The sequence below is a fragment of the Lagopus muta genome, chromosome Z (genome assembly GCF_023343835.1).
Source record: "Lagopus muta isolate bLagMut1 chromosome Z, bLagMut1 primary, whole genome shotgun sequence".
Classification (NCBI taxonomy): Eukaryota; Metazoa; Chordata; class Aves; order Galliformes; family Phasianidae; genus Lagopus; species Lagopus muta.
Genome location: NC_064472.1, coordinates 73,347,533 through 73,363,100, shown reverse-complemented (window position 1 = coordinate 73,363,100; position 15,568 = coordinate 73,347,533). Strand labels below are relative to the sequence as shown.

Genomic DNA, 15,568 nt, shown 5'->3' with positions numbered 1-15,568 from the left:
CCTTCACTGCTCAACATCAGAGCTGCAGCCAAAAGACAAGTAGACTTCTACACTCAGTAACCAATGTCTTCTTGAAACTATTAAGACTATATAAAAAAGCCACATTTTTTAGGCAAGGCTGTTTTCATAAGGCATCTTGAAAGGATGAGTTATACTAACTGCATACCCTACATATCACACACGTGCCTACTGAGGCTTCTTCCTTCAAGATTATGAGATAATTCTTAAAAAATTTGCTTGCCTCTGTAACTCAAATAAGATCTGTCCTAGAAGATTTCCTTGCAGAAATATCCCTCACCTCGATGTAAACACTCAGTTTCAGCCAACATCATTGTTGGTGGGAAACTCCTTATACTTCAGAACACACCCAAATAAATAAATCCAAATTATTTCTTTGTAATTTGATATTTGTAAATTTTATATCTATACCAAGCATTCTAATGCTTTCTATTATGGCAGTGAAAACCAGGACAGAAATCCACTTTTTACATGGGTAGATATTAATAGGATAAGGTGGTTTTGACCAAGAAGAAAGGAATTTCAGATTAAATGTTGGGGAAATGTTCACTGAGAGGTGGTGAGGCACGGCACTGCTGCCTGGAGAAATTGTGAGTGCCCCATCCCTGAAAGAGTTCACAGCCAGGTTGGATGAGCCTCTGGGCAGCCTGATTTACGGGGGAGCAATCCTGCCCATAGCACAGGGGTTGGAACTACATGATCTCCGAGGTCCCTTGCAACCCAAGCCATCCTGTGAGTCTGTGAAATCTTCAACACCCCCAGGACAGCTAAAGCACCTGCTGCTTACTTTTACAGTTCTTAAATGTGACGTCTGCATCAGTCTTCAGGAGTGAAATTGCTTCTGATAAATTCTCTGAATACCAGACAAAGCATCATTGGGAACAGCAGTAATCACAGATAGGAAAAAGTTAACTCACCCAATTGGCAATAGAGCCTTTAGCTACAAAACAGTCATCACCAGGAAGCAGCCCTCATCCAAAAAGCATTCTCCTACCAGAGGCTCACCCTTAATTGAGCCCATGGAGATGTGGGCCCAGTGAATTGCTTGCACGGGTGCTTCCTTTGCTAGCCACACCTTCACCAGTTCAAGCTGTGACATAAGAGTTCCCTTTCCATCTGTTATCCAAAATTCCTCCTAGAATATTGTAGTCCCTTCCCCTTTGGATGTTTCTGTCCTCTAGTCTTTCATCTGACTAGTATATTTACTTTGATATTGATCCCATTTCTGCAGGTATTGACCTCATTCTTTCTAGAATGGCCTAGTGAAACTAGAAATTTTTCTCAGATTATTTTTAAATTTGAAGAAAGATTTCTATGACCAGAAAGTTGACTACTTTTCTGTCTTCTGGTGTGAGATAACTTTTACACCCTTACCATGTCATTCTTACTTAAGTAATTCTATGCAGATTAACAGCATGCTGTGGAGAAGTAAAGTGCTTTTTTTGTTGCATTCAGATCCATTCTGCTGCCAGGGGGAATTTGTCCAACATACCATTAATTTGAACTATTTTCAGATAGCTTGCAGTACAGAGTAGTAGTAGGTAAATTGCTAATACTAGAAGTTGCTGAGCTGTTTTAATGTTAGTGGCATGTCATTGCCACAGGAGAAGCTTTCTGTTCAGCCTTTGCACATGAATTGTTGTATTACATGGACAGTGATTGCATTTATTTTCTGTTATGAAATGCACTGCTGTGTTAGGGAAAGTAACAGAAGGTGCTTGTTGCATGGACAAATGTCACTTCAGCTTTTGTTTCTGTTTCCCATGTCTTTCTTACTAGATGTATTCACTGAAGAAAATCTTGTCTGGGATGATGTCTATACGCAGTTGCACCCTCTTTACTGGTGTGATTGCTATACCGTGCTGCAATGTGCAAGAGTGGCATTGATTGCCTGTACACAAACTGGCTTGATCTCACTGTTTTTACAAAAAGTGGGTTTTTTGCCTGAAAGCTGCATGTTCTGTTAAAGTTTAAACTGTAATCAAAGTTAGCAGTTTTATTTGGGTTGCTATTTTGTATTTTTCTTACTACGCATCCTTCAGCTGAAAATAAAAATTTTCTTGTTATCACTTTATAGCAATACAGAACCTTCTAACTTTATTTTGCTTCACAGAATTCCATTTTTAATTAGAAGAACCGTCTGTTGCTATGGCGTTGCAGTGGGAAGTGATAAAGAATGGGATTTTGCATGGAAAATGTATAAACACAATGACTCCACAACGGAAGATAAAGACATCCTCCTCTCTGCCATGAGCTGTGCCAAAGAATCGTGGTTACTTCACAGGTGCCCTTGATTGAAGCATGTCTCTGGGGGTACTGCACCATACAAACCTGTCAGAAGTTTGCCTGCCACAGAACCACACATCTGATATTCCAGTGGTAGAAACTTATGAATTTTCTTATGGGGAAAATATGATAAGCAATACAAACATACGCGATCCTTTTGCTGACATCACAACTTACATGCCCTTATTGACTGAGGAAGGGAATTCTTGAGCTGGTAACTAGCATGTCGTGTCTAACTCCACCAGTGGACCTGTCAATATAATTCCCTTTCTGAAGTGAAAGTGTACCTTCAGGTGTTATAGCAGACTGGTAACTAATCCCATAACTGCATGTTGTATGGAACCTCGTTCCCTTTAGGCTTGTTTCCTGTGTTTTTTTTCAACTTTGAATCCACTGGCTGCCCGTACGCTCTGCATTGTAAGAAACAGTACTTATCATAATTCTCCCTGATAGTTTTCCCCACCACTTATGATTTTATACTGTCTTCCCATATCTCTGATTGCCTTCCTAGGCTAAAATCTCATAGCCTATTTAGCCCTCTGTAGAAGTCAGATCACCCATAGGTGAAGGACAAACATGAAAATAGACTAACTAGCAAGCTGTTCATTCTGAAGTATAGACTGACAAGGAGAAATCATATTTAAATTTCCAGTTTGGAATATCATATTCATTATCCTTCACTGACATCTTCACAAGATCTTTTCACTTTATCAGCAGAAAGATACTGAAGATGAGTTTTATATTTTGTCATGCCCACATTACCCAAAGAGTATCTCTGAGGACAGAAGTTTGCCAGTGATAGTTCTAAAGAATGATGATCCAACCACTGGCATAAATACGATGAGTCCAATGCTCTGAAAGTAGTTGAGTTTTTTCTCCTGCCAGCCACCTTGTGAGGTTGAGCAGGAAGAACAGATATGGCTCAAAATACAGCCAGTTGGATTGAGAAGACATGTCTGAGCAGAGCTATGCTGATTTTCCACCTAACCTGTGGTCCTTTGGTGATTTTGTTATAGACACAGGCTAGAACTGGTCCTTGTAAAGCTGTAAGTTATATCAGAAGAAGACAGCAGCTCAGGAAGTTGTGACAATCTCCTTCCTCTGTATGCAGCAGTTGTTGACAAAACAATCTCCTTTTCTAAACTTCAACCTGAAAGTCTTTTAGGCTGAGGAATCTTAAACTGTGTTGTCCTCAGTATAGTTTGTCCATTTGGTTAAGCATATTTGTGGCATGCAAATGGGAGAAACCCAGCTCATCTGCTCTACCAACAAAGTGGCTGCTTGTAATACTCTGACAAATATTTTTTTCAGCGGTGCTGTAGAAAGCAGGAGACTGTAAAGTTACACAACAAAAAGAGAATTATTTATTTACTTTTTCAAGATATCCAGGCACCCACTCTCATTGATGTTAGTGTCAGGTAGTTAAATGTTTATGAAATCATGACTTAGCCTACTTGAGAGCACCTTGGATACCTTATTATTGAAACAGAATCCCTCTGTGTAACAGCGTGTCTTACTTCTAGCTCATTCTCCAGGATCTGTTTGGAGTTTTCTCCAGAATCTTGGGAGCAGTTTCCCTTACCATGAGGTTATCTGATTAGAGGGGTTATTCTGAGTCTTTCTGTAAGATATACAACAAATATCTCCTGTTGTGCTACACACTCATTTTACTGAGAAGTGGAAAGCATGTGGGCAAGAACAGGGAATTTCACCGACATAAGAACAAAATGCAACCAGAATACACAGCTCTGAATGACCCCAACTTTGGTGTAACTGTCAACATTCCAGAATTTGGGTGGACAGAAATCCTCTTGAACTAATATGTAATTCCAGATTATGACTCTTAAACAGAAAGTAACATTAACTTTTTTTTTCCAACAGATCCTTGCGGTATTGGCTCAGTGATACACAATTTTCTTCCAACTGTACAGCCAACATCCTTGAATATGTAGTGTCTAAGGACAATGGGCATCGTATAGCCTGGGAATTTGTTACAGAAAATTGGTCACTTTTAAGTGAAAGGTATGGTAACCAACCTGTTATGATTTCTCTTTACTTCTGCGTTTCTTTTGCTCCAACTGCAAATTTTCCTTCCAGACACAACATAGTTTGTCATGATTGATGCGGTTTTCTTAAGTACAGAGACCACAGTTATCATTAGAGCCTAATGTCAAAGAAGAGCTCATGTCAATTACAGAATGCTTTGAAATTAGTCTGCTCATGACTGTCCCTGTGTTAAACTTTCTGGAAAGTCTGGCCCTTATTTGCCTATTTAAATGGAGAGCTTTCCCAAAAATCCCAGTTGTGAGATAATGAAAGATAAAAATCTGGCTCCTGGAGTACACTTTAAGATGTGCTTTGTGACAAGTGGTGTGGGAGACTACTAATCATGATGTAAGAGAAGGCATTACTTCAGTACCTCAATGACAACTACCATATAATATATAGTTTCCCACTTTTTGCTGTCCAGGCAGCATTTCACATCAGACAAAACAAACATCAGAACAAACTTTAGAATAGAAATAAACTTGTCCTTTTACTGATCTGGAAAAGGAGAAGAGTGCATGGCTGTGATGGTTGGCTGTCACAGCACAAGTGTTCTTTTGATATTGAATGATAGAATGGCAGCAGTCCATAGACTGCATTCAGTAGATGTTAGTGTAATTATATACACTTGCAATCAATGTAATTAAGCTTGAGCAGAACGTGAGCAATCTAAGCATAAGCAAAAGGAAAAGGGAAAAGCCACTTGCTGTGTAGGCAAAGTACAATAATATTAGCAATTACTCTTACCTGCACATAAGCAACAATTTCTTTGTCTCAACACTGAGCGTCAGGACTAGCAAGTGACAACTATCACTAGATGGTGTTGGGGCATTCTGCTTATGGGATTGAGACTCCATGCCAATTGTGTGATTAAAAGGATGATAGAAGATAAGTCTTCAACATGAGAGCCTAGGAGAAAAGGTAGAGTAGTTGGGGTAGCTGAGGATCTGTAATCACTATAGCCTTTCAGTGCCCTTGAGGAGAACATTGTTTAGACTATCGTGTATTCATTTACATATTCCTTTGTATAAGATAGGCATGTGAACACATTATGCTCCCATTGACCCTTGCAGTTCTGTGGTCAGCAGCATCTTGCCCTGTGCACTGGCGCTGTAGACAAATACTTTCAGGAATAGTAAGAACAGCAAAGTGATGTGGGAAAACTGGAAGTCAGAAGGGCGACCAAGAGTTTTAAAAGTGAACAGACTTGAAAGAAAGTGCTAGAACAGAACCATTGCCTCCATGCCGTGAAGCCATCACTGACTTGAGTTTCTTCCATGTTTTTCATCCAGGTTGCCTGTAATACAGTGTGAAGTAGTATACGCTTCCTGTGGGCAACTGGTGAATCTTTTTAGTTCTTGTTTGATGTTCAGCCAGACAGTTTCACAAACAAGAGAAAAACACATGGCTTGGAAACCCCCTGAAAATGGAAAACCCATATAGTCTTGTAGTGTTTCATAAGCACAGGTGTAAAATGCAAAAGTAAGGTCCTAACCTCTTTTCCAAAGAGAGCTCATACTCTCTTCATAGAGATGGTGGATTGACACATACAGATTTTGAAGACCACTGATACTATTCATCTCTATTTAAAGTCCTAATCCATCCAGTTTGGATGTTAGCTTTATACATTGTCCTCAGGACACTAACAGAAATGTCAAGATTTTAGAATTGATAGTACTTACCATTTCTATATAGATTTTAACTTCATAAAAGATATCTTTTTAAGTCAGTTATTCATTATAGCTGAGAAAAAAAGTGCAGATCGTATCAGGAATGAAAATGAGGGGCAATTGGTCTGTTTAATTCTACTCAAATGTCTAAACTGAACTTTAATGGTACTCCCCTTTTAAGGGGCAGGGAGTATACAATTGAAAACTTCCACTTAATTGGTACTTCCAATGTGATACATGATTAATAAATAGCTGGAGTATTATTAAATGAGATGAAATCTAGTATTTTTCTAGCATGCTGATGGAAGGACCCTTATCTCAATTTTACAGGTATGGGAAGGAATTATTACATGCCGTATTAAGAATCATGGGAAGATTTGTCAGTACAGATATACAGATCCAAGAGGTAAATGAGAGAAGAGATTAGTCCCAATTTTACTACCAGTTTCTACATACAGCTTTTAAAATCTTTTATTTTATTTTATTTTATTTCCCTTAAAGAAATTCAGGTAATGTATTGCATAGTATTATTAAACTAAAAAAAAAAAAAAAAAAAAATCTCCTCATCTGAGAAATAAGTGTACAAATGGGCACCCACAGCTCTGCAGTCTGTGGGTGCAGTTATTAAGCATGGCATTAAAGTGCTGCTTTGTGCAGGATGGATGTTGTCCTGCTCTGTGTGGTTGCAGCATAGGAGGTTGGTTGCCTGCCTACATGCTGAACAGAAGGCCTGCACATGTGGGGTGCTCTCCTTTCTCTTTGGCCTCATGGCAGCCCAGATAATCTATGGACAATAGATTCTATGTGGGCTCCTGCTCGTCTGGAAAAACCGAGCGGATTGGTCTGGGGATTCCTGCTGAAGGGTGGAAGTCTGTGGCAGGTGGTTATAACCTCTCTTTAGTTTATTCACCACAGTAAGACTTCCAAATGTTAGTGCCTGTGACAAATGCATAACTATCACTGCTTGTTCCACTGCTTTCTTGTTTCTTCCAGTTCAAGTCTCCCTAGATTATTTCCAAAAATATTCCTTATCTTCTCTCTGAGCTGCTGCTCAGCTTTTGTGCTGTTCCTATATCATATAAATCTCTAAGTAGTATCTGCCCAGTATCTGTCATTGTAAGAAAGAAGTTGTTCCCCTTTTTCAGTCACTGACAGATGCATCAGCAAATAACAGAGAATGGATGGTTAATGAAGAAAGCTATTCAGAGATCTAGCTCCTAAAATAAAATAAATCTCTCTTGGACGCACACAAAGTAGAAGCTTTTCATCTTTTATTCTTCAGGAAAAAAAATTTGCTTCCTGTGATGGCAAAAGCAGTAGTCCAGTGTCAGCCTTCCAGTTAGCTTTCAGATTGTAACAGAGTCCCAATATTATCATTTCTGTTTCATTTTCCTCTTTGAAATCTATCATCTGTAGAGATGACCTTCCTCATTATGCCCACAGGAGAGTTAATAAAAGGTTGCTGGACATCTGTCTCTTTTCTCATGTACACTCCTCCACGCCATCTACGTATGTTTCTTTGCTGTTCTTCAGTCCTCTCTTGTCTTCTGCTCTTTAGATTGATGGGAGAAAACTTCTTGCTCTGTAACTGTAGAGGAGGCAGCACCCAAGAGGATTCTGCTACCCAACTAGTCCTAGACACTGTGTGGTACCACTAGTACTAATGAAGCTGGCTGCAATTTGAAGCATTTTTACAGAGATGATGGCAAAAGGGCACATTCCTGGTGTGTAAGGATCTTTCCTGTCCAGCATAAATCAATATGCTTGCTCTCATCCACTCTTTTAATGTAATTCTGTGTAAAACACCTGTCAGATATACAGCTGTTTCCTCAAAGTGAAAATGCATTCACTAACCTCATGCGTTTATTTATTCAGTTGCAGGTTTTCTATAATAATACACTAGAAGAGGATGAGAGAGAAACTGCTACTCTACTACTGGAGACTGCAAAAGCTGAAAACGTGGAAAGGAAAGAACTTCTAAGTAGAGTTGCTGATTGGCTAGATAAAAATATAGACGAGTGACTGGGGAAAATAATTTCCAGTATATTTTAGAGTTTGATTCAGTAGCACACTGATATTTTAAGACGTAATTAAAGATAGAACAAATCTTTATGATGTCTGAGATTATCTTCCCAACTGGAAATTCAGGCTAAACCAATTCAAAAAGAAAATAAAAATTCTGATTTCATATCAGAAATAAGATATATGTAGGTTGTGCCAAAAGTAATTCCTCATATTTAGTACAATGGAAACTACAGTAAATACAAAGAGAACCTTAACACCATTTGATAGAGCAAATTCTCAGCTACCAAACATTATCTTTCAACCTTGTCACTACATTAGCTGTGCATTCTTCCCAGTGACAAAGAAAAAGCAAGCATTCATAAAAATCTGTACTGGCAGAGAAGACCAACTATTTCACAGCTGCTATTATGGTGTCATTGCTAGGAAAAAGTTGCCCACACAGTCTGTCTTTCATCAGCCCAAATGGATGAAGTCAGAAGTGGGTGCAGTAGGACAATCCAGCCAAGACTGGCAATGTGCTCTGTGATCTTCAAACTGGTATGGGGTTGGCATTATTGTACTGTCTTCTTCCCTGGCTTCCCTCTGTAAGTTCAAGCCTTCAGCTTAGTTGGCACTGCAGCGTAGAGGTCAAAGTTTGATGGTTTGTGGGGGTACCAGGAAATTCAGAAGGATCACATTTTCCTACCCCACTAGGCAGTTTACATCACTTTGCCTACTGAGGACTGCATATTGAAATTTCTCTTAGATTGCAAATTCACACTTCCCCGCTCCATGGACTGCTGTTTTGACTCCAGCTTGTAGCAGTCACAGTACATCTTGTCAATGGTAATGATGCGATTCAGAAAACTGCCACCTTCAGCTTCATTTTGAGGTGTTCCAACATTACCACCATGATTTCCAAAGCATTGGAGCCAATATTAAGCCTTGTTCACAGTTCCCTGGTCACAATCTGCTCATTGCGTGGATGCGCTGGCTGAAACGCTCTTCATTTTTCGTGGTGTGACAGTTCTGCATGCCCATGTGGAACATGGCTTGTCTTTCACATCACTGTCAACACTGCTGGCATGTGCCATCCAGCACCTCACTGTGCTGACATACACTGTTTGATCTCTGTAAGTGTTCAGCATCAATGAATGTCAGTGGGTGCAATTTTTTCCTCACGTTTTCCTGTGAATTCATTGACACACCCTTCATATACACTCCCATGTCAGACGCCATTCTGTCAGGCTGCCCCTCTGCTGCCATCTGTCACAGGGGAGCAGCATGGAATGGGATAATGAAGCAAAGGATCAGCCTCTACTGCCATGCCACCAACATCCATCTCTGACATTGTGGGCCAACACAATAAAACAAGAGGTGTTATTTTCAGAGCAGTCCTCATACATTTTCATATTACATCTACATTTACTTCCTACTGAATAAGTGGTCCACAGGGATATGTTGCTAATAATAACCTAATGCACAGATGCAGTCAGTCCTAAATTCTTTTTTGTGTTTTTCCCTGAATCTCTGAAGAAAGGGTGTAGTACAAGTTTTTGGCAAAAACCATGATAAAGTGGGAAAAGTTTTATATTGTTTTGCTTATGATCTACACTGCGGCCTTGGGCAGGTCATTTAATCTGTAACTCCATTTCTTCATTTGTAAAGTGGATGGGGGATAATAAATACAGTGAAACATAAGCTTGTGAATGAATTCAGATCTGTGGGGAGGGACGAACTAAAGAAATATCAAATTTTAATTACAATAAAAAATGCTTCATTATTAAAACTTTATTTTTCCTTCTTTATAGGCTTGTACTTAGTATGTCTAGATTTACATTTATGTTTTATTAGGAATGTGCTTTTGAAGAGACCCTCTTGGCTGTCTCTATTACCATGCATTAATCCCCAGGACAGTCTTGGAGGATCTGTGAACTGGGTTATTTTTAAAGGAATTATAGCAGGAGATTATGAGCTCTTGGGATTCTGCTAATAGACTCGATAATCTGGTGGTCATTTTGCCCATGCCACTAAAGTGCAACTAGCCTAACTAAACTCAGAAACATCACCAAGCATTTCCATTCTTACTGCAAAAATCTGCCAGCTAATATAGACACGTTTAATCATCTTGCTTACACAGTGCTACGGGGGGGGATGGACAGACAAAATTTAGGCCTCCAGAGAATCAGGGTCAGCAAAATATATTTGCTTTTTTTTTTTTTTTTGTTTAATATGGGGTCCTCAGTTCATGCAATTTATTTATTTGTATGGTAATAATATCATGACAAAGCTATCTGTACCGCTGCTCGCTGCTCTGGTTAACATAGAAAACAGGGTTGTGTGGGAATGTAAGAGACCCAGCATTTCAATACCATACTGAGGAGAAAGGAATGAAAAAACAGCCTTGCTGCCACAAAGAGATTTCCTCTGTTTACAGGCTAACTACATGCAAGGTAAACACTGTCATATTAACTCCAGTGAATCTTCTGTTCTCTCCGCTGGTGCAAAAAAACCCCACAACCTGTAGGTACTGTAAGGATACTTGAGGATCCCTGGGAGAATTAACTGGTACAGCCAGGTTTGTGCTGAAACCTTTTTCTCTCTTAAACAAGCTGAGTGCAGTCTTGAGGGTTTTTGTCAAGCTGATTCAGACAGCAGAGCTAGAGGAGTTTTACCTGTGTTTCCCTCTAGCTGATCAACAGCTTTGCATGATTAGTCAGCAAAGGGGCTACACATAACATGAGAAAGTTGTTGCTGTAGGATTAATGGACTAAAGCTTCTATTAAAAAAAAATATTATCCTGTAAAGCTTTTATGTTCAAAGCTTTTCTTTTCAACCAGGAGTAAACTCATCCTTTCTAACCATTCTTCCATTGCCTTAATATTCTTCTCGGGTCTTTTTCTTCTTTCTACTGAACAGAAATATAAATTTAAAAAGCTGATGTGTAAAGAAGAATTAAATAATTTTAAATAATTATACACAAAGAGTGGTCAATGGCTGGACATCACTGACAAGTGGTGTCTTCCAGAGGTCAGTACTGGGACCAGTGCTCCTCAGAATCTTCATCAATGACACTGACAACAGGATTCAGTGCTGTCATGGTTTTGTCATTGTTGGTTTTCGGTATTCCACATCAGAACATCATGTGGGGCACTGGGAGTCTAACTGTTAATGCTGTTAAAGTTATGGGTACCTGTCCAGAAGAGAAGAGCTACATTCCCCAGGGGACTTTGTGGTCACAGAGAGGAGATAGAACTCCTGGCAAGGTCACCTCATGGGCTCTTTTTCGTCTGCTCTTCTTCGTCAGCTCTCCTCTCGTCACGAAGTTCTCTGGGGGAAAGACCTGAGAGAATACAGTGGGCTGAACTTGTATAGCTGTCATATGCCTACCTTGATACAGTCTCACTGCCTCTGCTCAATGGGACTGGGGAAGAAAACGAAGTGACCAATCTCACAGGTTGTGACAAAGGCAGGGATACAACCGATAGTTACAGTCACAGGAAGATGAGTATAATTCACTGCCAACTAAAACCGGAGGAAAAGGTAGAGAACCTATACCATAAACTATAACTGAAGCAACCCCCTGTCACCTCCCAGGCTGAACTCCTTCTCAGACAGGACGGGGCCCTGGGGAACAGAGGCTGAGGTCAGCCTGTGCAGGTTTCCTTCCACTGCACCTTCCTCACCCTCCCACGGTGTGTCACACCAGCCTTTCACAACCTCTTCTTGATGACATATAATTGTCTCCTGGGCTTTTATACGCATCCTTTCTGTCATGTGTTCTACCTCCTCAGTGACTGTTGCTAATTTGGGCCTTCAGAAAGGAGAAAAGAGACAGAAATCCCTGCTGAGGGGTGTGGGTGGTGCAGCCAGAGAGAAGAAACAATGTTTCCCAGTCATAAAAATGAGCCCGCGGTGATCTTTCCCCCCCTTTTCCACCGAACACCATCACCTGCCTTACATTTTAACAACGGAACCACGAAGCGCCAAGGAAACTATTTATCAATGGATTAGGTCCTCACAGGCTCATTTTTAAGACAGAGAAATTTGATTTCTTCTTCTCAGCTGCCCCTTTTGTGTTAGCTGCAGGATGCAGATGCGCGCCGGTGCATGAGGAGTACTGCCCCAAGAAGGATCCAGCCTAATCTGCCTCTGCTCTCCAAAAGAACTGCCAGCAGATATGTGTTTCCAATTGGTTGCAACTCTTTTATGTACTTATTGGAATTCAGTGGCGGAGGAAATTTGCGCTAGGGGAAGCTCACTGAAATTATTAGTTCAATATGCCTGCAGAATGAACATCAGTCTGGAGATGCTTGAATAATGCTCCTGTATTTTGAGAGATGAAACAGAAATCTGGACTTATGTCAGGCATGAAGTTTATACTGCAGATCTCACTGAAGCATAGAAAGAAGCTGCACACGTTTTAACAGAGATAGTCTTTTATTTTTTTTTTTTATTTTTTTTATTTTTATTTTTTTTTAGATTTGTGGCCAAAACAGTGCTGGCAATATGATGATGCTTCATTTGTTGCTAAGCAGTTCTAGCTCACAGTAACAAACTTCTCCGTTTATCATGCTTCCATACCAGCAAGGAGGCTGGTAGAGCACCAGAGGCTGGGAAGGAACACAATTGGCCCTGGATAACCAAAGAGATGTCCCCTACCATATAGGTTGTGCTCAGCAATAAAAGCCTTGGGGCAAAGGAGGAAATCGGTTGTTCAGAGCGATACCATGTAATGAGCCCTGTTTTCTTGGAAGTACCTGGCCATTTGCCTTCTGATGGGAAAAAGTGAATAAATTCCTTGTTTTACTTTGCTTGCACGCATGGCTTTTGGTTTGCCTAGTAACCTGTTTTTATCTCAACCCATGACTCTTCTCACTTTTGCCTTGCAGATTCTGTCCCCCATCCTACTATAAACAGAGTGAGTGAGTGGCTGTGTGGTGCTGAGCTGCCAGCCACAGCTACAACAAAACAGTAAGCTTTGAAGTAGATGCCTGTGTATGCTGTCGCTGATATAGCCCTGACCATCTTGCACTGGTCACGGGTCCTCAGTGAAATGAGCTGAGCAAGTGACAGCATTTAGAGAAGATCTTGTAACATATAAGTGTCATCCACTGGCTGCAGGGAAAGGCTGGAGGGCCGTGCTTAGCGGGTGGTGGTCAATGGAGTGAAGTCTAGCTGGAGACCTGTTTCAAGTGGTGTCCCCCAGAGGTCAGTGCTGGGGTCCAAACTGTTTAATATCTTCATTGATGACTTAGATGAAGGGACTGAGTGCACCCTGAGTAAGTTTGCAGATGACACCAAGTTGGGAGGTGGTGTGGATCTGCCTGAGGGCAGGAAGGCCCTGCAGAGGGATCTAGGTAAGCTGGATCGCTGGGCTGAGATGAATGGGATGAGGTTCAACAAGGCCAAGTGTCGGGTTCTGCACTTTGGCCACAACAACCCCAGGCAGCGTTACAGGCTTGGGGATGAGTGTGAAGAGGAAAGGGACCTTGGGGTGTTGGTTGATGTTTGGCTGAACATGAGCCGACAGTGTGCCCAAGTGGCCAAGAGGGCCAACGGCATCCTGGCCTGCATTAGAAATACTGTGGCCAGCAGGAGCAGGGAGGTGATCATCCCCCTGTACTCAGCACTGGTGAGGCCGCACCTCGAGTGCTGTGTTCAGTTTTGGGCCCCTCACTACAAGACATTGAGGTCCTGGAGTGTGTCCAGAGAAGGGCAACGAAACTGGTGAGGGGTCTGGAGCACAAATCTTATGAGGAGCGGCTGAGGGAGCTGGGATTGTTCAGTGTGGAGAAGAGGAGGCTCAGGGGAGACCTCATTGCACTCTACAACTGCATGAAGGGAGGCTGTGGTGCAAAAGGGTCTGGCCTCTTCTCCCAGGCAAATAGTAGGACCCGAGGAAATGGCCAGAAGTTGTACCAGAGGAGGTTTAGGTTGGACATTAGGAGAAACTTTTTCTCTCAGAGGGTGGTCAGGCACTGCAATGGCTGCCCAGGGAGGTGGTGGAGTCGCTGTTCCTGGCAGTGTTCAAGAGGCAGCTGGATGAGGAGCTACGAGAGATGGGTTAGTGCTTGTGGTACTGATAGGAATGGGAGGGTGGTTGGACTGGATGATCTTGCAGGTCGTTTCCAACCTTGTGATTCTGTGATACAAAGAACAAATATGTTGCAAAGCAAACAACTGGGTATTGGATAATGGCCAGGAAGCTTATAAGAAGTTGCATATATCCTGATGTTTCTAACATTGTCTACTTTTCTTCTCTAACTTTCTCTCCTAATATTCCTTTCCTCCAATTTCTCTCTTCCTATCTTTCTTTTTCTCCCTTTCTTTCTCTCTTTCTCTCCTTCTTCCTTTCCTTCTTTCTCTCTTTCTCTCACCATTGGGAGATTTTCCACCAGCATCAATCTTTTAAAATGTCACCAACAGTTTGAATTTATGTACATAACATCTTGGCCTGACACACAGTATAAACTATTCTGACTAGATTTCAGGCTGATAGTTAATAGTTAAAACAGGAATCATATTTAATTCATAAAGTTCAGCAAAAGTTCAGGAATTGGTACATAAGTATTAATAAAGGCAAAGAGGCCAAATTGAAGAAAAAGAGATATTAACCATCAGGTCATTTAATAATGGTTTTGTTGGGGTTTTTTTTGTTGTTTTTTTTTTTTGTGTGTGTTTTTTTTTTTTTTTTTGTATTTTTTTGTTGGTTTTTTTTTTGGTTAGGGGGTCATTAATACCTTTTTCCTGCATTATATAAGGTATAGAAAAATCTGAATACTGGAAAATGTGTAGGAAAATAAAACAAGTTAGAGTTCTTTGTTTGTTTCTTGCTGTTATAGGAATACCTTGGGGAGTTTATCTTTTCTCCCTGAGGGATTTCTATTTTATTTTTCATGATAAGGAAAACAGCGTGTAAACAGAACAAATTTATGTTAGCAGACTTTAAATCACCTAGCTAAGATCTGTTGCTAGAATGTTACACAAAATTTTGGTTTTAACAGTATTTGGAGTGAAAGAAAATAAAACAGTAAATAAATAATAACTTCACTTGCCCTTAGACTGGTTTGTGAAATGATCAGAGAAAGGATGGATATAGCTAATGTAGTTAAAAAGACGTTCTGAACTATTTGCCTAAGCAGAACAGGAGAGTTTATGGGACTTGACAGCTTGTATGCTCTTCAGGGTTTCACTGTGTTATAGGAAGAGTAATGGTAATCAGCAAAGCATGTACCACGCTGAGAGTTGGCATCTGGAGGGAACAGGTGGAGCCTCAATTGTCTCCCCTGGTGAAACAAACAATACTGAAAGATAGCAAGCTGAACTGGGAGGCTGTGATGTCAGTGTAGCTATTAGGCAACATATTTATTTGCTGACTTTTGCCTGTTGGAGATGACAATCAAAACCCAAAATATTTTGTCTGAATGGTAAGTGGTACAAAATAACACTTCACTTCTTCTTTGCTCTAGAAAAATCTTAATTTTTGTAAAATGCTATAGTAGCTACAATCTTTGTCATATACTTATCAAAAATTAGCTTAT

General features: G+C 40.6%; 1 protein-coding gene across 1 annotated transcript in view; it reads left to right on the top strand.

The window, feature by feature from the left end:
• LVRN (laeverin) overlaps positions 1-7,923 on the top strand; it is a 34,056-nt gene extending 26,133 nt beyond the window's left edge. Inside the window, 7 exon segments of the mRNA XM_048932084.1 lie at positions 2,132-2,302; positions 4,186-4,326; positions 6,351-6,446; positions 7,579-7,627; positions 7,630-7,677; positions 7,680-7,744; positions 7,896-7,923. Coding sequence (XP_048788041.1) covers positions 2,132-2,302; positions 4,186-4,326; positions 6,351-6,446; positions 7,579-7,627; positions 7,630-7,677; positions 7,680-7,744; positions 7,896-7,923 — 598 coding nt within the window.
• The last annotated feature ends 7,645 nt before the right edge of the window (positions 7,924-15,568 follow it).